At 36.1% G+C, this 27,154-nt stretch overlaps 1 protein-coding gene across 4 annotated transcripts in view; it reads right to left on the bottom strand.

Moving 5' to 3' along the window:
* Positions 1-25,451, bottom strand: part of LOC139978207 (phospholipid-transporting ATPase ID-like) — a 55,209-nt gene extending 29,758 nt beyond the window's left edge. Inside the window, exons 1-8 of one of the 4 annotated variants that reach the window (XM_071988150.1) lie at positions 25,326-25,451; positions 12,673-12,730; positions 8,825-8,886; positions 7,943-8,056; positions 6,262-6,360; positions 3,845-3,906; positions 1,389-1,532; positions 545-627 (exon numbers count right to left, since the gene is read on the bottom strand). In XM_071988150.1, the coding sequence (XP_071844251.1) occupies positions 545-627; positions 1,389-1,532; positions 3,845-3,906; positions 6,262-6,360; positions 7,943-8,056; positions 8,825-8,886; positions 12,673-12,682 (574 nt within the window). In that variant the 5' untranslated portion in view covers positions 12,683-12,730; positions 25,326-25,451. Of the gene's footprint in view, positions 1-544; positions 628-1,388; positions 1,533-3,844; positions 3,907-6,261; positions 6,361-7,942; positions 8,057-8,824; positions 8,887-12,672; positions 12,731-17,764; positions 18,106-22,695; positions 22,849-24,933; positions 25,133-25,325 lie in introns of those variants that run through there. The other 3 variants (XM_071988148.1, XM_071988151.1, XM_071988149.1) reach the window with 3 other exon arrangements.
* Between the last annotated feature and the right edge of the window lie 1,703 nt (positions 25,452-27,154).

The following is a 27,154-nucleotide window of genomic DNA, read 5'->3' as shown; positions in this document are numbered from 1 at the left end:
CATTTGGCTGTTCTCAAAAAATTATATTTACAATGAAGTGTATAACACATCCACATATAAGTTCATATATTTTGATCTTGGTGAACTGGAGATATTCATTGTCGTACGGTATGTTTGTGCAGGCAGAGCCAATGCAAATTTATATCCCAGAGCTTTCTTGATTCAATTGCCTTAAAGTAATTTTGTACGCTAGGTAGAACGGAACGTATACAGTGTATGTACACAGGAGACAGGTAAGAGAGAAATGAAGTAAATGTAACATTTATCGACAGTAACTTGAAAACTAGAATGTTTGTGTAACTTTAACAACTTTTTAACCTACTCTAGAATATGTGGTTAGTTTAGAGGCATTCTTCAACAGATACTACACTTTGGCATGCTAGCTAATACAAAGCAAGACCTACTGTACCAACAAATATAACATTTCTAAAATTAAATGGTTAACAATTCATTTAATACAAGTCCTCAAGATATTACAGAAAGCCACTACATAGAAAAACAACTTTTGAATATTTCATTCATCAGCTTTGGTCTCACTACTTACCGTTGAACTGGCCTAGTTTTTCTTGATCTTCTCCAAGTTTAGCTGTCTCAGGCAAAGCTTGTCTGACCTTGAGATTGGTTTCTCTAGAAGAGATATGAAAAGAAACTTGTTAAAACATGTTCCTTGAGATTTTTGGGGGGAAATGTTTCTTTCAGGGAAACACTAATTCCCAGATAGTTAGAATATATTTGTCCAGCTTTGAATTAACCAAAAGAGTGAAGATTTCCTATTTTGAAACTTGCGCTACAAGTTCTCACAGGTAACACATCAGGCTATACACACCTACTGAGTAGTCATAAATAATGGCAGAAGTTTTGGGGGGGACCAGTCCCTCTGTAGAAAGCGCATTTAAAATCCGTTCCAGACCTTGTTCTGTATGATGAAAATACCACATTGCCAGTCCACACTACCTACGAGAATGATTATGGTTGACATCTTTCCTTTGACTCAGTCATGTATAGATATTCACGCATATATTATGAACCTCCGTCTTACTAAGAGCGCTACATTGTTCAAAACTGTTTGGTTGCTCGTAGTAACCAGTGTGCTCTTAACAAACATTTATTAATCAACTTGCTTGCAGCGTGGAAAAGTTTTGTGTCCCACAGAATCAATACAATGTTTTATTGTTTGATTTCAAACGCTTGAATTTTATTTCATGTTGCTGGATGTGACGCTGGCAGACTTTAATAATGTGTTATACTTCAGGTACTGTAGCATATCTATTCTTTTATGAGTACTAAGGTATGGCAAGTGCATCACAAAGATACTGCAATAATCCCTTCCCCCCCCCCAATGGGACAGCGATAGCTTAATCCCAAGAGAGCCTGAATTTTTATCTTACCCATCAAGCTCAGCTGTTTCTATGTACACAAGACTGTGAGGCTCACTTGATGATAGCAGCAAAATATCAGCAGCAACAAAATCATTATTCTTCATCTTGATGATATCGCCAACCTGGACGTTTTGCCATTCCGTCGTCGTTAAGCTTTGGGTGATGAAAATAAAAATTAATATCATTAAAAGAACTGGCCTTCAGAAATGAATGTATTAATTTCAGAGCTAGCTTCAGGGTTATTGTTTCCCCTTGATGCAGCAGGTTCTCGAAGGGAAATTATCAAGTTGGAGATGTCCCTGAATTTTAAACCAAAGCCAAGCAAAATAATATCATATAATAAATTTAATAATATAAGAAAATAGTCGTACAAAAGTATGTCATACTGTAAACTGTCAGAAAATATTAGCATCTCAAATTTTGGTAAAAGTTTCACTTTTTCAGGTGATAAAGAAATTAAAGTGATCTACCGTTCTTCATCTAGCAATCAAATAGCAATATTAAGTATGTCATATTCTGTAAATGGTGATCAATTTAAACTATGCAAATATCTTATTAACATAAACAATATGAGAGCACGGTTTTCATTCAAAATTTTCTACTGTAATTCTATGGTAATCTTTCTGCATCTTTATTAGTAAATTTATTGAAAAAAATATTGGTATCTTCCATTCAACTTCAGGGATTTTTTCCTTGACAGAATTTTAAAGGAAATAAATCCCCTTTTCTAAATTTCTGGTGACCCAAATTAGCCTTATTTCACTGCAAAACCTGTTGTTGAAGTGGAAGTTAATACTGTCCTAGCTAATTATATTCTTTCATTCCTTGAGTGTGAGCCAAACCCTTATATTTCCTGGTAATCTACTCTGCCCAACTTGAAATGCCAGATGTAATTCAACAACACAGAAAAGGCAGATACTGAACAAAAGCATTCAAACTATAATTTCATTAATTAGCAAAGCAAACCAATGCAACACAACCACAAATATAGTTTTATGTCCTAACCATGAGTACCACTTTCTCAAAAATTATGTCAACCTTAAGACATTTTATTCCAAGTTATGTGTTAATTTTTATATATATTTTATTCCTATATTACTTTTATTCACGCAATGCTGATAACATCAACAATGAAAACCTTTCAGTGAACGAGCCACATCTCTTACTATACCATGATACACTGAGGGAATGTTTTAGGATATATCCATAATCAAATCAGATATCCCGACCCAAGACAGCGTGTGAACTGATCAGCCAATCACTGCCACCTCATTCACGCTGTTTAATACAATTATGGAGCTGTTTGAGTGCCAATATCGAATGCCCTTGGTGTAATTTACTCATTAGTTTTAAGCCCCATATCATTAGCCTACAGCTAATGCTGTGTGGAGACTGTCTGCATCAACCACTAGGCCTTAACATTCCACCGGCCCGCCTGTGCAAACATTCAACTACGTATCACTTTATCATCAAACCGGGCTTGGTATATACAGTATAACCGAAATAGCTTGTCTTATTCCATCTCACATTTATCCCATTGTTTGAATGGTATTCGATAATCATCATAGGTGAACCATCATAAATTTGATGACGATTGAATTCACTTCTTATAGTACGTTCAAAACGATGCCGTAGGCATGCCATCTACAGAGTCTCCTCGACTGTTTCACAAATGTCAGAGATATAAAGTTGTTTCATTTATGGCTTGGCAGTTTATGTCGTGGCAAACACCAAAATAGGATCAGTTATGCGACACAAACTCAAATTTACATTCGGAATTAGGTCAACTCAATGTTTCATTATGGCATGGCAGCATTGTCATGGTAGACACCAAAATAGGATCAGTTATGCGACACAACCTCAAGTTTACATTCAGAATTAGGTTATTTCAAGTAAAGCAGCTTGCTTTTAGTTCTTTCATCAATTCTTTATAGCTTTATTCCATACTTTATGAGACTTGCTCTTGGTGTAAATACAACCAATCCTTTGAAGTAATTATCTTCCTCTTAAATTTTAAAAACAGATAAAATTGTACTAGTGAGTGAATTATTCAAATGTTCCGTTTATTTTCAAAATATTGTCAACTGGACATACAGAATTCCCTGTGGTCATTACAGTATCTGTTTGAAATTTGCATTTTGCACATTCTCACAATTTGAACATTTAAAATTTCAATCTTTTTTTGAAATAAACCTGGAATAGCTACAAAAGCTTGAACAAAAAAAATGTATTGGTAGGCAATTTAAATTTCAAAGATTTTTTTATGCCAGATCACACTAAATAATGGTATAGTGAAATGTACAGATATGTATTGTGGGGAGACAAGTAACTGAAGAAACCAAGTACCTTTTTAAATCCATAAATTTCTATAAAGTATAAAAGATTTACAAATATTTACACAAAAAAAGGTACTGAAATACAAACTGGACTTGAGTTTACATTTCCAGCAACGTGAAAAAACTTACTCTCCATCCAGTAAAATGTCCGACCTTCGTCCATTCACCTGTTTGTCACTAATATGTCTTTGCTGCAAAGGACAAAAACAAATGAAAATGAAACAAAAACTGTAGTCACCTTCAGGGATATCAAATCCAACAAAAAAATTAGTTATTTTAATTATTTTTAAGGGAGGGAAAAAATCCTTGAAAGTACACAAATACTGATAACATTGTGATATAGAATTGAAAATCATTTGCTTGGCTGTTTGGAAGCCAAGCTTAAAAAAAAAAAATCATAATATACTACACGGTAATCTATTGCAATTTATAAACCAAGGTCAACCATTTTGATTGTTTTTTCAAGAAGTTAACCTCAAAAAGTTTGCTACAGTAAATGTCTGGGATGACCCTGTTCTACAAAATTTAATAATGGCATCAGCTCCTTCATATTCTAAGACTAGTGTATCTCAGCTTAATAATCTACTTATTGATTAATTCCATGTCGAGATACTGTTCGTCAATAAATATTTGTTGGTCATACCAACAACCGAACATCTAAGGATGAATTTCATCACCACTTTAACTTTGACAAATGAATGAATAAATTTGTGAAAATCGAATTTTAGACCATGAATAATTGCCTATTTTGCCCCCCATCTTTTGATGTGTGTGTTGCTTTGTGAGTTGCAAACTTAAAACACATTATGTGTTTTGAAGTACTCTAGATTTAGTTCAGTGTATGCAGTCTGTACACAAATTCAGATTGGAGCATGTTAACCTACAGGTGCTAATACTCTCCCTCTTGGTTTGGTACAAGCTGTATTGTACTTTAGTACAAATTGTACCTGTGGCCACTTTTTAAATAGAATCATAGATACACCTAGTACAAGATTATAAGTATTGGAACTCATGCTTAGTGCCTCATTGTACCCATACACATCTGCAACAGGTCAATGTACATGTATGTACTGTACTCAGGACTGCTAAAGACTCTGATAGGTACACCAATGTACAGTAGCATACTACTTTGCCTGTATAAAAGTGAAATGTCAATTTGCTTCAAAATCTAATCATTCTATATGTAGTATCACTGTCGCCATGACATTTACAACCTTTTATGCCATTTTTCAAACCGATCTACCGTAGGTTAATTAGTGCATCCTTGACCATGCATACCACACTACTGTTTGATTGTGTGACGTGTTCATTAACTCATTAACGGATGTCATGACATTTACCCAAAACTTGTTGCTGGCAAAGCTTGCCTTCATTCCGACGGTTAACGATTTTTAGGGGCCATTAATTATACTGCACATGACTATCGACAAGCCTGCATCTTATTTCGTTAATAATGACAGATCGATATGTTTGATATCGAACACGGGTTTCTCCTATGGTAACGGCGCACAAAGGTTGCCGTGGTTACGGTCAACGAGACGACAATCGGGGGAGGCACAATGCGCAAGTTAAAAATATAACGAGGCTCGGGATTCTAATCGATAGCGTAATTGAATTCTTCACACGCTTTCAAACAATAGTCTGACATTGTTAAGAATAATCGGCTCGTTTTCTGTCCAGAACAAACAAGTAATTAATGAAGAGTGGTAATATATGAAACGAGGAGAGAAATCAATTTGACATCTATAGGCAGGAAATGCGATAATAAAATAAATGTCAATAGAGTCTTTTCTTTTACAACCAACTGTATATATGAATATATATCTATATGTAACGTGTGTAATTTGTCTGGTCCACACGGTGTTTAACGACCCAAATGTCAAAAAATATGGTAAAATTTTCACGGTACCGTGACGTCATCATGTTCATGCAGTGTATGGTAGTATCAATACCACCACATTGTTTTATTTGAAAAATTTGACATTTTATGTTTAATTATCTATGTTCCTATGGTGCTTTTTTTTTTTTACTTTATTTTTAGGTTTAGTTTCAGACGTACACCTACTGTACAGTTTTCATCTACCTGTTGTTTCGGCTTGATGAGGTTTATAACATCAGTAAAAACATCAGTTAAACTTGAAATATATATATAAAAACTTGACGTCATCATGTTCATGCAGTGTACAATAGTATGAATACCACCACATTGTTTATTTGCAAAACTTGAAATATTTTTGTTTCATTATTATGTTCCTATGGTGATTTTTTTATTTTTTTTATTTTTTTTTAGGTTTAGTTCCAGACATACTACAGTTTTCATCTACCTGTTGTTTCGACTTAATGAGGTTATAACATCAGTCAAAAGTTTAACTTGAAAAATAGTTCAAATTATCCCACAACCAGAACCAAAGAAGACAAAAAAAGGAGAGAATAGATATACATTGCTTTTGGCAAGACTGGATAGATAACATCCAAAAGATTAAAATTTGCTGAATGGTATTCAAAACAATGCAGGCTTGAAAAGAGTGATTTAGGTTCATACTTACTATATCATCGACTGCATCTTTGACAGCACTGACCGCTAACACAAATATTAAAGGTAGGGCGGTCGTCACCGGGCTCAGCGACGATATTTGTGGAATGAGCTGCAATGGAAATCAAAAGAACAACATCTAAATAGTTGGTGAGAACTTCATTCAAGCATACAGTACAAGCATTTCTGTGAACTGATTGCTGACAAACGCACCTGTCTGGATGATGTAATGACTCATCAAACGGATTCTGGAAACTGATGTGAAATCTACCTCAACAAATTATACTTTGCTCTGTCTGATTTTTTGTTTTTTTTATTATTGTCATCTTTAATGAGGGTAGTCCTACTCAGTGCAGAAAGCACTGCTTTCCAGAGGAGCCCTCAATAAAATAATTTTAAAATATTAATCTCATTGATGCTCTGATCTTATGTGTTCAAAGGAAGGCTGTGGATCATAGAAGTTGTAAAGTGATCTGTTGTAGGTTTTTGTAAAAACACTGTTACTAGTTAGTAGTTAATTCAGGTTGTAATTCTCTATTTATACTCGCATATCCCCATCGTTTCATTTCTCGGCTGGTATCCCTCTGTGTCATGAAGTTTTCATTACCTTTAACAACATTGCTCCTCAGTTTCTATTTGCATTAGGGACTCTTTTTTTTCTTTGTCATGCTCCAATTTTCACTTCCAATTCTTTTGTCTATTTTATTATTATAAATATCTTGCATATATACATGAATGTGTTGAACATTGTTGTCTATCATTCCAACATGTGTCAGACTGTGGTACATGTCACAATGCTCGGAAGATCATGTCAGGGGTGTCACTGAAACATCCTTCAAAAATACCTCCTGTGGTACAGTGAAAACCTGACACCTTTTGGGGTTATAGGGTAAAAAGTTACGTAGGCCCATCTACCCTATAAATACTTTCTACAGTCTAAAAGGTCAACTGAATGACCTCTGTACTGTTTTCTTTAGTCTTCAGCTTTGCACAATGTAAGTCAAGCTGACAAATGTCTAGTCTATGATTAAACCATATAGGTGTCAATGTCTACATATCAGATTCAAACAAATTATTAAGCAATCGGTCAACTGAATGACCTCTGTACTGTTTTCTTAAGTCTTCAGCTTTGCACAATGTAAGTCAAGCTGACAAATGTCTAGTCTATGATTAAACCATATAGGTGTCAATGTCTACATATCAGATTCAAACAAATTATTAAGCAATCATAAAATATGTTTATAGAAACAACAAGTAAAACGCCCATGGTTGTTATTTCCTGATATCATCAACCAGGAAAGTCTTATCCTGAACATAAGCATAGCAAGGTTTCGATTTCAATGACATTTAAAGAAAAACCACCATTGTTTATATTGTCTTTCCTGGAGAGTGTTATGGTATGTTGCAGTCTTCAGGATAATAATAATAATAATAGTAATAATAGTAATAATAATAATAATAATAATAATAATAATAATAATAATATTAATAATAATAATTATAATCATAACCATGATAACCATGATAAGGATGATTACGATGATAAAGATGATAACGATGATAAAGATGATAACAATGATAACGATGATAACGATGATAACGATGATAACGTTGATAACGATGATAACGATGATATCGATGATAATCATCATAATCATAATAATAATAATGTGTAGAAAGGAGATGAATCTCACCTGCAAAATAAGGAGCACCATAAAGTAAAAATTGGCAATCCTTCGAAACTGCTCAAACAGGTTGACTGGCAAAAATGTGAATATGTTGTACTTCCATGTTCTGATGTAGTTATTCTAAAATTTAAAAAAGACATGTTACATTTCACGTTGAAGCACATTAGAGAAGTTACCAGCAAAGACTTAACTCCTCATTCTGTATACAAAACCAAAGTCTCACAAAGGAACAGTGTCGTTGTGAGGAGGCACAGTAAATGTGAAAGTGATTCTATGGGAGTGCCGTTCTAGCTACAGTATTACGTACTTCCTGTTCTTCCACCAGTCATGTCCTATACACCCCCTCACCCTAGCAACCTCCCTATGGTGCCCTCTTCCTTGTTCTTCACTAGTCCCCCCTTCCCCTCATCCATGCCCTAACCAATTTAGACATAAAACATGTCAGAAAGATATATCTTGAAATATATATGCTGTTCTCTTGTATCTCATCATGTCCCCCTTATATTTGATTCTGATGTTCAGCAGGGGGGGTTGGCAAAACAAGTGTTGCACAACTCTAAAAACTAATACCTTAACGTTTTCGAAAAAAATTTTCTCTCCCTATATTCGCTTCAAGTACCACTAATGTTAGAATGGTATGTCAACTTTCTGTTCCATTTCTGTTGACAAAAACTCATCCTGATCAAATCAGAAGATCTCTTGTAACGGGGAGTAGCTCATCCAGAGGTTAACATGTAAAGGGTGATTCTGATGTTGCAGCAATCTTTGAATGAATTAAGTGATGTTTATTTACAAACAATCTCATTGAGAATCACTATTTTACTTTCTTCTCGCTATGCGTAACCAGGAAGCTCCCCTTGGGGACTGCTTCCTGCATTTGATACTCACTTTGTATCGAAACTGGCTGTTGAAGAGTCTGTCGTTTGCTTTCAGTATCCTTTGTTGCACATCTGTGGAGAAATGTTCATTAAATACATGTTAACAGGTACTGTACTTGTTTTGCAGGTCAAAAATGAAGAATCTAGATTCTACAGTCAGATCAGAGGAGAGGGAGGGGGTGAGAGAGGGGGGGTGGGAAATGAGGGGGTATCCTATCTACTTCAATGATTTAACTGAAGCTGAACAATGCTACTGGCTCAGATCATGCCAGTGACTTGTACAAATGGAAATTAATATTTAACACTGGGTTTCAATTCATAACATGTATTAACTGGTTTTAAGACTTTTGTGCTCTACCTGGGAAATAAACTTCAAGCCACTTTAAAACTACTGTATGTAGCATGTTTGTGAGCTATGTAATGAGCTTTCACTTACTGTACTGTGTACATCGCAGGACCTCCTTTCATTTTCTTGTCTTTTTATTGCAACTCTACTCACAAAGTATTGACTGAAACACCTTTTTTGGTACATTTCTGTTTCCATTGAACTGGCGCATGCATACTGTACGTTATGAAGAACCTTGCGACCACACAGATGTTTCAGTAATTAATATCTTAAACAGGAAGTTATCAGAAGGAACAACCTCAACTATATACAGTTTATCTAGGCTACGCCCCACGATGAATAGCCCATGGTTGAGGAAGCAACACAAACACATTCTGCTGTTTTTAGTTCATGGATGCTATAGTTATAACAAAACTTCAACTAGGGACAAAAATCATATATAAGTACAATTTGATATTGCATTACGATCTCTTGAAACTAAAAGCAACAGCTGACAGACATTTGATCCATTCCTCTGTAAAGACAACATCATCTTGTCTCCCTGTTAGAGAGAGGAGAGAAGTGCATACAAGGAATGGTTCAAGTATTTTGCAGTAATGAAGGCTACCATGTACAGTAGGCAAGTTGTCTTGATTTATAGATCGAGTGACCGAAGCCTGCAGCTGCACAAAGCTTTATGTATCGCATGCGATAACTGTGTGATTATTTCCCTACCCCGCTCCCTTAATCCTCTCTTTGTCCCTCCACTGTTTATCTCCTACCTCTCCTCTTCCCCTGTTACTTTCTTCTCTCCATCCCTTGTCTACTAATCCCCTTTTATCTATCTCTTTGTGTTCACCATGCTCATTAACCTGTCTGTATTCTGTGCGTGTTTTTGTCCCTTCTGTTACTGTTACTTGTCATTTAGCCTTTGAAGAAGATCCAGCTAGGATCGAAACGTCGGCCAACTTACTTTTACACATTCTCCTACACAGGCTCTCTAGTGGATAAGCACTTTGCTAACAGTTTTATTTTACTTAGAGTTGTATTTAAACAGCAACTGAAACAAGGAATGACAGGAGGGTGAAAATTCCCATTGACAAATTAGATAAGACAGGCCGCACATTCCTTCCCACTAGAGACTCCATCATGTGGCAACATATTGACCAGAGTAAGCTAATTAATTAAATTAATAATTCCCTACCTAAGACATCAAACGTTCTTAACACGTAAACAACTACTTCAAAAACAAATTTATGGCAACTTAAAACGGCTATAAAGGTTTATCAAATTTACTTTCTCTTTTTCAAAATCAAATTGTAACGCTTGTTAACTTTAATTTCACTTCTACTTCTATTCACAGGACCTTTGAACACTTTCACCTTTCACCAGCATTACGACTGTTATTATGACTCACTTGGGCGTTGCCCACTTTCGTTGGAGAAACCTAATCATACCGATCAAACCAAACCTACTTCTCACTTTCAAAATCTGTTCCCAATAAATGTATACTGTTACCACTGAATTAAATCTTTATTTGTCATGAACCAACATTGATGTATTAATGATGATGTACAGTAGCACCTCTCTACTTTTCTAATAAATTCTTAAGCCCTGTACAACTGTCCATTTTAGGGAATGTGACCTTTTCAATTCTCTTTCTCATGGCATTGGATCCATAACTTCACACACACAACATGACACAAGACAGGCTATTGACACAATGCACAGTAATCTGGTTGCCACCACGGGGAAAAAAAACAGTGACTTCATTTTGTGGTAAAAAATGACCTATTATGTACAGAAGTATTGTGAGCTGTGTCTGCATGGAATGATATTGATTTTCTGTTCCTGTATTGCAATCGTATTGTTTACTATGCTCAGAAAAACTGACAAAACAAAACTATGTGATGAACATAATACACTGCATGGTCCTGTGCAGGATGAAATTATATTATGTGTATGTATACAGATCTGGAAACAAAAACACATATATACAGTATATGTACATAAATATACTACTATACAGATCTTTATGTACAATGTGATGAATGATGATCAGAAATCAATACAATATAAAGAATGTGGATAAATTTCAGAATCTGCTGCACCTACAATTCACTGTTTTACATTTTGTGCTGAAAGCATACAACATGTGTACAGTAAGTCCATGCTGTAATCTAGTTTACACTAAAACCTTGTACCGTTGCATCTAACTCCAAAACAACAAGAAATTTATGGAAATGTATATATAACTGTTATACAAGTTATACAATCACAACTTGGTTGCAATTTAAAGCAACATTTTGCGTCCTTTTCTATGGTTTTTCTCAACCTCACTGATTCCACGATGCCATTACGACATACATAACTAGCATATATCTATTCAAATCTTACTAAAAAGGTGGCATAAAAGTCGAAAAATTTACAACTTTCAACTTTGTTTTTCTCGAAAATATTTTCCGTCGGGATCCAAATAAACCTCACCCATGATATGAATATTTAAAAGCTACGAACGTCATTGGCCATACATAATACAGCACCATGCTTGATTTGTGTAGATTAGTTGTACCAGGCTGTAAGAGTCCAGCTCGCTGGTTGTACCAAGTTACCAACTTGACGTTTTGAATCTATCTATTTTTAGCAACAGCTCATAACTAAACCTGCATTTCTGATTGGTTGAATTCCAACTAGTGGGTTGTGGGAACTGTGTGGGATTAATATGAAATGTGGAATTTGTCGGTGGACACTTTTCTCATTATCTGCAAATGTCCTTAACTACTCGCCAATTAATGCTTTTGGCAGGGAAAAAACTTGGCTCATATCTTAGTTTGCTGTTTTGTGATTGATATGTAAAAAACTTGATGGACTTGTCAAAAAAGTGGAAAACGGCGACAAAACGCAAAATGCTGCTTCAAATCTGCCACTGTTTCCAGCCAGCTTTAATCTGAGAAACAATTCTTTAACCCCCTCCCTCCAGGACTAATTTCGCTAGCCTGGGTATTAACCTTTATGGAAGGGCACGAGATAACAAGATACTGTAGGTGGACGCCATCATGCTGGTTTTCTATCATGGGGAAAGAATGTGACCCTGGGGTCAGAATGTGACCCTGGGTCGTTCTGTTGAGGATTCAATTGGTGCATTCCTGGCATATTTAGACTATCTGCGAGAATCAAAACACAAAGTTGTGCTAATAAACTAATTTGTGAATTTCTGTGTGAGGTTGAAAAAGAAGTGGGTGCCCTCACACTCGTTAGATCTACATCTGAGGGAGTCCTGGGCCCTTGGTCTTAAACTTCCACTGAATGCAAACAATCCTCCCACTGAACGGTCTTCCCCATACTGACAATGGAGGTGGGATTGAGGTGGGAGCATGGCGTCCCACTCCTCTCCCCCCCCCCCAGCAACTCCATCCACTTTGTGGTGCACCACTGGGAGATCTACACCTGCGAAAGAATTCCAGCTGATTCCTGATTCAAAGTCCACTGAAATGTTGCCAGAGCTGATAAATAACAAGATGAGTCTACTGTACCTTCCTCCATGGCGGTCTTCTTAACAGCTGAATATTCCCCTCGTTTTGACGTGGATTCCTGTGAAAGAAACAAAAACCAGACCTTTGATTAATTTATTACCGCAGGAATTAAGTCACATCTTCTGTTCTCTACTTGATTGTTATTTTTGTTGGAGAACAAACCAAGCCACATCTCAAGTAAAATACTACCACAGGATATTTATGACAATTCTGCTCTGTCTCGGCTCACTATGTTCGAAATGTCCCCCCCCTTCCCCCTGCCCCAAAACTTGGCAACATACAACACTGCACCCACACTGATAACCGGCCATACCAATATCCCCCCCCTCCCTCCCCCTCCTTCTCTTCTTAGTACATCCAAATTGACACCTTTCTGAAGACTATCACCAACACTTGCATTGCCTTTCTACTTTCCTCTCGAAGTTTGTGATTCTTAAAATTGCCCTTGATTTGTGGAAAAGCAATTTTTAATATTCTCAATAATCAAGCCACAAGTTAAGTTATAAATGTAGACTATTCACTCAGATTGACACATTCCACATCCCAGATTTGCAGTACTACTTAGGAGTACAAATAGTATGAGTACAACTTAGTAAAAGTAGATTTCCCCTTGGCATGAAGATGGAGTACAAGGCATTTCACAAATATATCACATGGCCGAGTGGGAGTACACGTGGCCATGCAAGAATACAAATATGAGTACAGACCCACTGAAGTTACATCCCTGACGTTTTATAATAATAGCAACAGGATAAGTTTTCAATAAGTAACACCAAAATGGAGAGTAGACCTGTTTAATAAATAGTATCTTGTTTCCACCTAAACGAAAACTATTTCCTGCGTAGGAATATACGGTAAACAATGTTTGGCTCGGTAACAATTTTGAGTAATCCACTGTGAGAGATGAGGAGTTCAATCTTTTAACGAACACACACAAAATTATAATAAAGCAGCAACGTACCACAAAGCAGCATATACGTGTTCATTCCACACTCATGATTTTGAATTTATTGACGAGCATGCATGAGCTAAGATGTAAATAAATAAATGGATATAAGACCGAATGCGAGTCAATTGAAGCTTCCATGCAAATGTCACGTTTCCAGCACCTGCCTCTCTATCAACAAGTAATATAACAGAAATCAATTTTGTATGAGCATAGTACAATATAGAGCAGTATCATCTATAGTGTTAAAAGTAGTTACATATATGGTGTGATAGGAGTACACCAATTAGTGATATGTAGTAGACTGTATCCAAATAATTTGCATATAAATACTGTACAGCAAGCAGTCTAGATGTAGTACTGCTGAGGCATATACAGTAGGTGATGATATTCTAAACATTATTCTTAAAGGTTTATTATTTAGAGTGTGATTTAATGCAATCAAGCTTGGCTGCACTGGTAGTGATTGTAATTACTGTAGGTTGACACACTCAAATAACTCTGGCACCTTGCATACCTTCTTGCATGTGGGAATTTCATGTGCTGTGGGAGTACAGTACATCTCCGAGAATAAAAATAAAACAGATAATTAAGTGCGTAACTAGGATGGGTGCAGTGGAATGTAAACTACTATTGTAACAAAAGGCTTTTGTGAGAACAAATCAATTGTTACCATACCCATACAGACATGGCTTGTACACAATGCAAGGCTCTACAGTAAGCTACACACAGTACAGTACATACTGTACAGTACCTACAGTGTGGATCACTTCATGGTCAAACTGTAAACATGTGGTACTGGGGGAGTGGTTGAACATTGTATACAGTATAAGCTAATGTACAGTATACAGTACTGTGCATGTGGTACTGGGGGAGTGAGTGCACATTATATAATAGCTACTGTACAGTATACAGTACTGTGCCTGGGTACTGGGGGAGTGGTTGAACTCTATAGCTACAGTATACAGTACAGGTGATACTGGGGTAGTGGGTGAACATGCTATTGTACAGTATACAGTAAAGTGCATGTAGTACTGAGGGAGTGAGTGCACACTATATAATAGCTGCAGTACTGTACAGTATATATAGCATACAGGGTGGAATGGGTGAACATTGTAAAGTGCTGTACTGTATGGGAAACTGAGTGGGTGGGTGGGTGGGTGAGTGGGTGAGCCTCTGTACATGCAAACTTGTACAAAAACAGGGTCATGTTATTTGGCTTTAAGTACAGTGAGATATTTCTGTTTTGAGTTAAGGAATTCGATTGTTAACATAATACCTACAGTATCATGTAGTCTGTCAACTCTGATCTCTGGGTCATATAGACAGCATATGAATGCATGTATGCAACAGGTCTAGGCAATTTACTGAGTCAAAGATATATGAATATATACTGTACACAAGGGCATTTGGATAGTGGAGTTTGAATTCCCAAGAAAAAGCAGTGTGTATTTGAGCTGTATAGCAACTGCAACAATTTTAACGATAACTTGCATTGATTAAATGTAATATTTGATGTGACTTTCATACAGATCACTGCGATAACTTTACAGTTGATGAATTAGAGAAAGTTTAGAAATTAGCTTACAGTACTTACAAATAAACAATCTATACTTTATAGCAAGTGTGTGCAACATATTGTGTGCAACATAGATGCCTGCATGCAGTATGATTTCCATATATTTTTACATACAATTTCAACATGTATAAAACATGCATGCCTCATACTGAACGTACTGTACAACCTATCGCAGTTTATATAGTTACACAATATCTAGATATATCCCAAATATTATCAATTTTCCGATCTGGCTCATATTGCAGTAATTAATATTAAAAAGCTGAGTGCTCATTGTTTGTTTGCTACAATCCCTGGATGTCTTCATAGAATGTATCATCAAATTACATTTAAGGATAACATTCCCAATGTTTATATAATACCCAACATCTATTAACTCTGATCATAGCAAGCCAGTGATATATGTTACCCAACTGTATAATCTACAGCTACAGTAGGTGTCACATATTGATTACTTGGCATATATTATATTAAGTGGATCATATAGTTTGTAAAGCTGTCAGTGCACATCATTTCATGCACGACAACACATGTTATTTAAAGCTTACTGTATCTACAGCTGGGTGTCACATATTAATTATTGGCATATATATTAGTTATATTTTTTGGATCTTATAGTTTGAAAAGCTGTCAGTGCACATCATTTCATGCACGACAACACTTGTTATTTAAAGTACAATTTGAACAACAAAGTACAGTGCCTATGGTACTTTATGTATACAGTTCATATTACACTAGTTAGGTACCGTGTATTGCCTTACAGTATAATGTAGAGCTGCATGTGAACTATAGTTAATTCAGAGTTGTTGATAGTACTGTAATTACCTAGTACCGTACAATGTCTATACAAGTGTAGCTTTTAACCAAATGTGCGTAATGTTCCTTCAGTTGGTTTAAATAGAAACACCATCATCATCAGCTAATTAACAAAAGGCATATATTTAAACAAGTTATACATTAGTGTTGTAATTAGCATCAAAGTATACTTGAGAATTTGAAGAACTGTGTTAAGTTCTGCTGTGTAGAAAACTGCGTGTCTATAATACATAAGAATATTATTATCACTGTAACTTAAAGAGAGTGAGTCCAGCATATTAATTATCACCGTAACTTAAAGGGCATGAAGACTTGCGCCGGTAATCTGACCTAGTTTCAATTGAGGTGTAACAGAAGTGTTAGACACCACCATCGGTCCCAGAAAATACACACACACAGCTTGCTACCATAAGTAATTAGACACTAGTGTGCAGTACATACAGCTGCGGTCAATACCCACAGCAAAAGGGTACAAACAAAACAGCGAGGGACATCTCAGGTCCAGCTAAAGATAACAAGGTATCACGTTTCTTTACTGTACTGTCTGCATTTTGTAGCGACATGAACAAAGCGTCACTTGCAAGCAACGAAAAGATAACTAGTTCAGATGGTCGCCCGCGGTTTTGGGCGAGTCTTCAATGCCTTTAAAATGACTAGTTATAGAAGTATCCGATATGAAGATTGATTAATCTTGATCGTATCCCAATTATAAGGTTAACCAACATATTTAAGAAGCATTCAATTCATGAAATTTGCAATGTCAAGGTTTTTTTTCTTGTTTGAAATTACTAAATCAATAGCTACATATACAGTACCTGTGTATATACACAAATCCCTTTATAAAGACTGTATGTATCAGACACTATACTGTACAAGACTACTGTGTACAGTATAATGTTTGCACCTGTCGTCATCTTAAAAAACCTTTTTAGTTCATTTTGATTCAGAAAAATAATGATTACAATTTGATCCTAATTCCAATTTGGTTCATTGTCTTAATTAAACAGTACTATATAGTCAAGCTTCATTTCATGGAAAAATGTATGTATAACAGTCTAAAATGCTACAAGCTTTGCTTTTTTACCTATATGTGATTAATGTTAATTTACCAAACAGTGCAGTCACCATTCTAACTTCCCATGCAGGCTAGAAAAGAAAATGTAGAGGATTTAAATCAAATTCATGGTGGAAAAATCTACAACTTAGGCATCTTAATGTGGTTTGATCAATCACAATTAAGTGACAATGTTATGCTGCCAAGGTTTGGTAAATTGTTGATCAAGTTTGTGCAGACGACTGCTTTAATGATCATAATAATAACCAGCGCTCAGTTATTTTTTAAGAGTACTTTAGGCTATACTGTACACCATCATCATACCAGTTTCCAACGACAATCCGTACTATCAATTCGCTTTAAGCTTTTAAACAAGCTATCAAGAGTTCAAGACACATCTCTTCCTGCATTTACTTAAGTACCTGATCCAGCTTTATGAATGACTATTTCTCCATCTTTTGTTTGTTAAGTGTTTGTGAGCAGACTTTGTGTTTTGTATTGAGCACTTAAAACATGTGGTATATCAATCATAATCATAATCATCATCATAATAAATGATATCCTATAGCATGCACTGAGAGTCACAAAATCAACATACAGACCTATAGACTATAGTAGTATTCTATAAACTTGACCTTTACATGTATGACAACCAGCATTAAAATAGCACAAATGTAATTAATCTTACAGAACTTACCACCATAATATTTACTGTAGATGTCAAGATTTTAAGGGTTCAAGCACAGCTGAGCTCAAAAATCTCTATCACATTATATGTACAGTCCCATATCCTTGGAAAACTCCAGACAAATATATACTCTGGAAAACACTCCGGACAAATACTCCAGACAAGCCCAGAATCAGACCATACACAGTTTATGAGCTTACACACTCAACACTGACAACAAAACTTCCTGTACATTGCAATAATAACACTACCGACTGTATATAGTCAGTATACTTTATAGTCAGTCTATGTGTGTTTGAAGTTACACATGGTTGACCACCACAGCACTCCACGCCTTCACTACTGGGTACCGAAAGATAACCAGTTAATCCTGGCAGTTAAACAGTACAAACTTATCACGCAATGAGATAAAGTACATACAGTTCCACTTTGTCTGTCTTTCATCAATACAGGTCGTCCATGCAACTGTGTACTGTAAGCTCACTGAGCTGTATGGTAGTCTAATAATTAATACTGGTTGTGTACTCATTGAGTGGTATTATAGCCCCTCACCCCTTTCATATCTCCAGTAACAAATAAATACCTTGAACCGGTACAGTAGATGATATCAAAATTAATACCCAAATAAAATTGTTGACTATAACCTCTTAATAACAAGGACAAATAAACTTCAAGTCAATTACAGTGAATTCTTATCTGGATATAAGCATACTATACTGTAAAATTTATCTCCAGATTTAAGATCAAGCTATCTGTACAACCTGGGTAAAAAGTTAAATATTGTCTGGATCTGCAAATTAATTCTCCAACATTATGAAAATTCTTTTAGTGCATGTGTATCTTTCAAATCTCCAGTGTCACCGGTCGGGAAGTTGGAGTCAAACACTATATCAAGTCCATGTCAATCTAGAAAGTTTCCCATATTTATACTGTTATGCAATGAGGAAAGAGTTCTCAAGGACAAATCCAAGGTACTTTGGTAGGATGTCATCGTAACCAATTAAACATATGAACTGCATGTGACTGGATATGGAGATTGCTAAAGATATCCAAGGTGTATGACCTTAATATTCAAACCAATGGTGTGAAAAAAAAACCTTTGCAAAAACCACAGATTATATGCTAGCTTCCATATTTTCCCCCTACTTTTACAATTTTCTTTGAGTTATCTTCACTATCATAGTGCTACAGTAAACAAAGAATGTGATCTGTAAGTTAAATACCTTTATAATTCCACCCTACCCCCACCTCAAAAACCCAGAGACTGTTCTGTAATCAGAATTCCGAACCAGGTATTAATGTCCATAAAACAATTTAGTAAATTATCACTTTATTTAAGCATCTCTTTTCCATCTTGTTTTCTGGGGAGGGGGGGGGGGACAAATACTGTATGCTTGCTATCTAGTTATGAATTAATCTAGTCAATTGATGAAAGCAGATTGCTTTTCATCTTTTCTTGAGACCAAGTTGTTTACATACATGTATACTCAATGAAAAATTCTTATTTTTTGAAATCCTAAACGACGATCAGTACTTAAAGTTATTACACTTACTAATTAAGTATTTTGTGGTACAATCTTAAGATGATCAATTACGATTTCATTTTAAAAAATTGTTGTAACCCAAATGCGAAAAGGTACGATAAAACATTAGAGTGTTTGTTACTAATTCATTGACATATATAGTTGAAAATCTGTAGATCCTTCCAATGCTAGAACTACTGCACTGCAGGCATGAGCATGTGTACATTATGTATGCAAAAAGTAGTAATTACTTTGTATCCTGAAAGAGGAATGAAAGTCATCAGTAGGACTTTCGACATCACGGTATATGGGCTATATATATCAAAGATTATGATGTAACTAGGCTATAAATCCAAGAATATCACGTATAGGCTATATATATATCAAATCTGAATATCTGAATTTATACAATGATGCAAAACGTGTATGTATACATATCATCTTCCCCGATGTCACCCTCACCAAATTATCATCAACAAGCAGTAAATTTTAAATCAGACGAAAGTGCTCTGCTGTCGGCCATGGTCACATTAACAGTTTGCGTTCATTGAAAAAAAATCCATTAAAGAGTCCACCAACAGCCCTGCAGACCTGAGTATTATTAACGAGAGTGATTATTTTATGACTGTATATATACTGTGTATATATGTACAGTATGCTGAATGGGCACTATGGAACTGACACATAGTAAACCATGTATGCAGGATTCGCTGGTTGTATAGATAGACAAACATGCCATAAACTTACAAAGTATATTTATACGGGCTTATTCCTAGGAAAACAAGACTTGTTAACCTGTACACAGTTGTCCTATATTATATTGTACTGCACTAGCACTGTTTATAAATCCATTGTCTGCCTGGTTTACTTCCAGGTCAACATCATGCACAAATTTTATTTTTGAAAGGATCACATTCTAAGGCACACACCCAGTTAAATTGGAGATCTTGTAGACCATTACAAACCCCTGCTTTCAGTCCAGTTTGTATAATTTCTATAACATTTTTCCTTTTTGATGCAACTCAAAACTCCATGGAGAAACGGAAGACTTTTTGATGACCACAAATGACATGTTTACAATACCTTACAAATTTTTCAAGGTCAAGGTTTGTCAAAAGGTACTAATTCCATCCAAGGTTGCATGCTTTGGTTGAGTTATTATGCTTATAAAAGACTGTAAAAGTAAGTTGGCCTGACGTTTCAATCCTAGCAGGATCTTCTTCAGAGGCTAAATGACAAGTAACATACAGTAACAGAAGGGACAAAAACATGCACAGAATACAGACAGGTTAATGAGCATGGTGAACACAAAGAGATAGATGTAAGGGGATTAGTAGACAAGGGATGGAGAGAATAAAGACAGAAACCAACAGGGGAAGAGGAGAGTTAGGAGATAAACAGTAGAGGGACAAAGAGAGGATTAAGGGAAGTTGTCTTAAATTAGAAGACAACTGATTAACACAAGTTTTTTAACATAATTAATGAGGAGACAATATATAGTTAAAGTGAATCATTTAGATTTATTTTGTGGTACACAAAATTTCTGAAGTACTGTACATCTAATTAAAATAGCTAAGTAGAAGCAATTAAATGGCTGGACATTCTGGTCAGACAGACGAACCAATGACTGAGGATTCATGAAGATAACCATACTGTGAGGGTTCATGGAAGTAACCATACTGTGTGGAGTCATGAAGATAACTGTACTGTGTGGATTCATGGAGATAACCATACTGTGAGGATTCATGAAAGTAACCGTACTGTGTGGATTCATAAAAGTAACTGTACTGTGAGGATTCATGAAGATAACCATACTGTGTGGAGTCATGAAGATAACCGTACTGTGAGATTTCATGGAGATAACCGTACTGTGAGGGTTCATGGAGAGAACTATACTGTGTGGAGTCATGGAGGTAACCTTTCTGTGAAGATTCATGAAGATAACCATACTGTGTGGAGTCATGAAGATAACCGTACTGTGAGGTTTCATGGAGATAACCATACTATGATGATTCATGAAAGTAACCATACTGTGTGGATTCATGGAGGTAACTATACTGTGTGGAGTCATGGAGGTAACCGTTATGTGATAATCCATGAAGATAACCATACTGTGAGGATTGATAACTTGGACTGGTCAGAATGATAAATTATTAAAAACTGACTATTTAACAAAGTTGCTTTATAACAATGGTATCTGTTGGATTGCTTTTAAAACAGATTAGTTTCTCTTCTTGAGCTCTGTGTACAACCTTGCTATATAAAATAAATAAATAAGTAATATATAGCGCATTATTAATCAGCAAAGCTGCTCAAAGCGCTTTACAAATGTAAAATCTAAAAACAAATAGTAACAAAAACCAAAATATTAAATATATAGAACCAATAAGGCAAAAAATGTAAAAGCAACAATATAAAAAACACCTGTAGTAAACGATAAAAAAAAATATGTACTTCCTTTCCATTTCCTAGGAAACCTACAGGAAAGTGATATTACAACAAGTAGGATGAAATATCAGAAGGAAAAGCATGATCATCAAGATCCGCTTTGATATACAGGTACAGTAGAATTTCCTACCACCTTCTAAACCACATGTCATGTACCAAAACTCAACAAGATGCCTCTTAATGCTTTTTGCCCATTGTCTCCTTTATAGTTGTTTTCAAGTACATATCCTGTGCCACATACAATTGACTGAGCTGTACTGGTTTATAGAGGTCAGCAAACATGTGGCAAATATCACATGTCCCACACATCTTTACATTTCTGTAGAGCTCAATGTGGTACTCTAAATGTGGTACTCTAAATGTGGTACTCTAAATGTGGTACTCCAGCACATATAATATATATCTCATCTCATCTACACCTATTAATTGCTTCAAAATGAATTTTATTAACAAGGAAATCACTTGTTGTAACGCCGCAAAAGTGGACATTAACCTTCAAAATCTTCTCCATGTCTTAATGATCTTAAGGAATTTGTAAACCAGCTCTTTAAATTACCGTTGTCTGTCTTGACATTTTATGGTACTGGTCAGCTCTGACATTGCCAATGCAGTGAAATTAATTCCCTTCTTTAAAATTCATGTGGACGTGAGAGGTACAGTTATTACCCCTATGACAAGGCAAAACAGTTAACTTAAATTAAAATGAAACCTGTAAAATCCAATGCAAAGCTCTTGTGTAGGAACCATGTACTGTACAAAACTTGCATCAAAATGCAGCAGTTACTGAAAATCACTGATGTGTAGTTTAAGAAGAACAACATAAAATGCTTTAAAGAGGTCACAGTCATTTTGGCTTTTACATCGTGTACTGTATACTAGTGGCACTATGAAAACAGGTTTAAAAAATGACAGTTCCCAGACACAACCCTTCAACTACGATATCTCCCAAACAGAGCAAGATTTTCTTACCTGTTTGCGAGAGTTGTTCTTCACAAAGATCTCTGGACATCATATATTATTTAAATATGATAGTTTGGTTTGTGTCCCCTTTCAAATGATAATGGAGTCCTGCACACCCTTCACAGATGTAAAATTCTATAAATCTACTCCAGTCATAAAATGATCTGAAAGAAGGGGAAATACCTGTCCAGAGGTAAAGTGCTGATCATTATTCTTTTTCACTAGTCATTGTTGTTTCAATTTACAACTGCATGCTTGATCAACCTCATCTCATCGAACTAAGCGTCACAGTCAAACTACAAGAGACAAGATGTTATGTGTCTTAGGAAGCAATGATCCCTGTATAATACAGTCTAATGTACAGATGAAAACTTCCTCCTTCGTGAAACATCAAACATGACGGTTGAAAAGTGCTGATTACTACTTGGCAAATTTGTCACAGTTCCAAAGCAGAAACCAGGCTAGATCAACGTTCCTGTCATTCCCTACACAGACATTGAACTTGAGCAATCGCTATTTACTTGGCAAATTTGTCACAGTTCCAAAGCAGAAACCAGGCTAAGATCAACACCTTGTCAATACCTGTAGACATTGAACTCCAACAATCGCTATCCAAAAGAACTTGTGTCATTTAAATCAAAGGGAAGTTCTCAATAAATCATTACATGAAAAGCTACTGTTAGGAACTACAGTATACAGTAGTGAACCATCTGCACAAGGAACTTGAACCATAGATCTATTAAATAAGGTCTTAAAGGTCTGCTGTATAGACCCCAACTATAGCATGCTATCATGGAAAAGTTTCTTGAGATTATGTAATAGAACTGCCTTGCTGGTAATATGACCTCTTTTTACCAATTAGTCTGCAACACCGGCCAAATGTTTTCTCTTGTATGAGGGTCTTTGTGTGAACCCTGTATGATTAACTACACTGTAAACATGAACATATTTCCACACAGTGTTTTACACAAAGAGCCTAATGGTGTTTAAAGCTATGGAGGTTAATTGTTGGGCCTGAGGTTGATTTACGACTGTGGCAGGTCGATTACCTGTACATAATCTCAAGAAACTTTTCTAGCTGTAGCGTGCTATAATTGGAGCCAATAAGATCTTGAAGATCTTACAAGATCTCAAATTATCATCGAATGATGAATTCCAAATAAATTTCTGTAGGAGTCATGAACGACGAACCCAGTTCAAGTTAGCTTAATGGCAATTTTAACTTTTCTAGAATAATTTCCTTGATATTTTAACTCACCACATTACTGTGAGATGCTGAGCAGGATTAAATTATATATTAGACAGTGCCTCTATGAGATACAGTTTAATGCCCTAAAGCAGGCAGCAAAACAAGAGTTAAACATTACCACTGTAGGTGACCTATAACTTAAGGCCAGTGGTGCAGTCTTCATACTCTTTGCACCTTCTGAAGAAACTTGCTAATAAATTACAAAGCTAATTTGTTTAGGAATGTAAAAACCAAAGTAGAGCTAGGTATATGCACTGCCTGTCAAAAAGAACTTTGCCAAATGGAAGGGACACCTGCTCCTTAGAATTCTTTCTCTGGGCAGCAAGTACAGGTCTCTGCAGACTCTGCTACCCATTGGTCCCCCTTAATTTTCTTCTTCTGATATTGATAACTTAAAGGCCTACTTAGGAATTGGGCATAACCTACTGTGCTTATGTAAGTATTTATGTATGTATTTTAGATCCTCCTGCAAGCAGGAACTTGTGAAGAAACCTCATTGGCTTATCAAAGCCGCAAGCTGACCGAAGTCAGTCTCTTACATTCATATTTAACGTCCATGATGATGAATTGTCAACAACTCTGTAACTGGACGACATACATTAATTTTGGATTGACTCGCACCGGGGACCTTATTATTGGAAGGCACTGGCGTTAACCCCTGAGCTAACACCCGTATTAAGTTTTGCATGGCCTAGATCCCTAACTTAGGGCTAGATGTTAATTGCTATGCAGTCCTAAAGACTGGCCTACACAACTTGCTTGGAGAACACCTTTCTTCCTGTCCATATCTAGTAGCATAAGGACAAGCAGGTTCTCTCCATTATAATGACCGTGTGCTTATTTATGTTAGGTTGACCTCTAGCATCTTGTCCATCAAAATGTAGCGTAACGAGGCCTGTGTGCATCAGCTGTTGTAATGACAGTTTCTCTGTACACTTACTGTACGCCTACAGTAGCCTAGGGTTTTAATGAAACGGATATCACATATGAACACTCACACTTTGACTCGTTGCAGTGTTTCCTACGTCAGTCATTAATATCCCGCCTCGAAAATGAGTTGAAAGCCTAAATCTCAGTGAAAATATTACGTCCAAACGCCAAACTTTGTTGTCACTGAGCAAACCGTGTTGTTGACATCTTGTATGTACAGTAGTGTAACTTAGTGTTAGGCCTGACAACACAATGATAATATTGCACATGTACGTATTACTTTCTACCGAATACAGAACCAACCATATACCGGAAGTTGTTCTAGACGACAGGTACTTAGTCAGAATTTGCAGGTACTCTACCCATAACACTGCAAATTTTAGATGCATTTGAAACAGTATCCTAAGTAAAGGGCTAATATCTTCTATTAAAAAACGCTATAAAGAAAGGAATTCCATACCTTGTTACGAATACTTCAATTTCTTGTAAAAGATGATCGACATCCTATTGACATGGTTTCCCTGACAATGATAAACGAGCGACCTTCTGCCAATGGCTTTTGAACAGAAACGCAGTGCCAGGGTAGCCGAAATCAATTATTCTGTTTAGAATTGGCCGATACGGGTCGCCCAAAAAGATCAATTTTCTTTTACGTCAGGTGAGAAGTACATTTCTCAAGTGTTTGAAACTCTTTGCTAGGAGAAGTACAGGAGTGACACAACGTCTTCATTTAAGAGAAACATTCTCAGTAACCTTGTGCATGTACAGTATGTGTATACTATGTGGACTAAAATAATATTGATGTAATATATATAATGGATATTTCTTTGTGTCCCTTGGACATGGCCGCACCCATTTATAGCCAACTACTTTTGGAGGACTACAACCATGCCCAGCATAAAATCAGGGGAATTAGCCCTCCCCTCCGCACACTTACATAGAATATTACAACAAACAACAACAACAACAAAAGCTTTCTCTAGTGTACTAACGTATACATTAAATAAATATATAGGTACGGTAGCTATATATATATAGCCACAATCTATATTATTACATGTAGGCTATTCAGCGGCAGAGCGTCCATACAGTCAGGGGGCAGATGCCCCCCCCCCCCCCCTGACGGACTCAAATGGACTGCTGACGCCCTTCTCAGCTTTTTACCACTTTTTACTTATTCGCGATTATTTACTTTTTTATTGCGTTCTCATCTACCTATTGACATTTGTCACATTTTGTTGGCGATGACACCTATTTATTCTTCGTTTATTTGCAAATTAGCAAGGCCAGGAAAGGGTAATTTCCGGCGATCTAGGAAGTATCTTTACTCAAAAAATTTCTGTACGCTCCGCGCCAACCTGTGGTGGCGCTCCGCTTAGATAGTGTCCAGACCTGTATATCTATATACGGCCCTGATAGTGTCGAAAGCGCCCTACAGACCAATCTCGCCCCCCTTGACCAATACCCCTAGCTCCGCCACTGAGTCTATTGTTTCAAAAGTTGCAACAAAGCCTTTAGCAATTAACGGTTTGGATATTAACACCGTCTATTGACCACTTTTCGTAAGAGAGATTCCTCTCGATCACGTGACACCTTATTCATCTCCCTTCCTAAAAAAAGTGGTTCGGCACATCGTTCCCCTAACTACCACTGTTGCGGTAAGCCGTTCTAGTATAGGCCTACTTGTTATTCACCAAAACGCTGTCATTAAGTTAATCATTAGTCGAATTAATGATATCATCATTGGCGGCGATCATGGGGGGGGGGAGACATGTCCCCCAATATTTTAGGTGGGGGGATATAGTATCTAATATCCCCCAATATTTGGTGGCATAGTTTTTTTTGTGGCTATAAATAGAACAAAGGCGTGAGATTATTTATCAAAATCATATTTGGCGGCGGCGGCGCCACATATATATATATATATATATATATATATATATATATATATATATATATATATATATATATATATATATATATATATATATATATATATTCTTTTGTTTTTTTTGTTTTTTGTTCTTTTGTTTAGTTGTTTTCTAAATTAAGAAAACAACTGGTCATGGGTCCTGTAATTAAATTTGATCATGGGGAGACCAAAGAAAATACTGTTTATGTTAAATTACCATACTGTGGCCCCAACAGTGATAAACTCGCTAAGACTTTAGGTAGTTAAAGGGTTTTGTGATGACAATATTCATATCAAAATAATTTTTCTGCACAAAAAAATTCTGCTTTGTTCAATTTCACGGATGCTTATAAGTTAGATTATGCCAAAATGTTGTA

This window comes from Apostichopus japonicus, chromosome 13 (assembly GCF_037975245.1).
Source record: "Apostichopus japonicus isolate 1M-3 chromosome 13, ASM3797524v1, whole genome shotgun sequence".
NCBI classification, from domain to species: domain Eukaryota; kingdom Metazoa; phylum Echinodermata; class Holothuroidea; order Aspidochirotida; family Stichopodidae; genus Apostichopus; species Apostichopus japonicus.
This window is presented reverse-complemented; position numbering and strand designations above follow the sequence as displayed.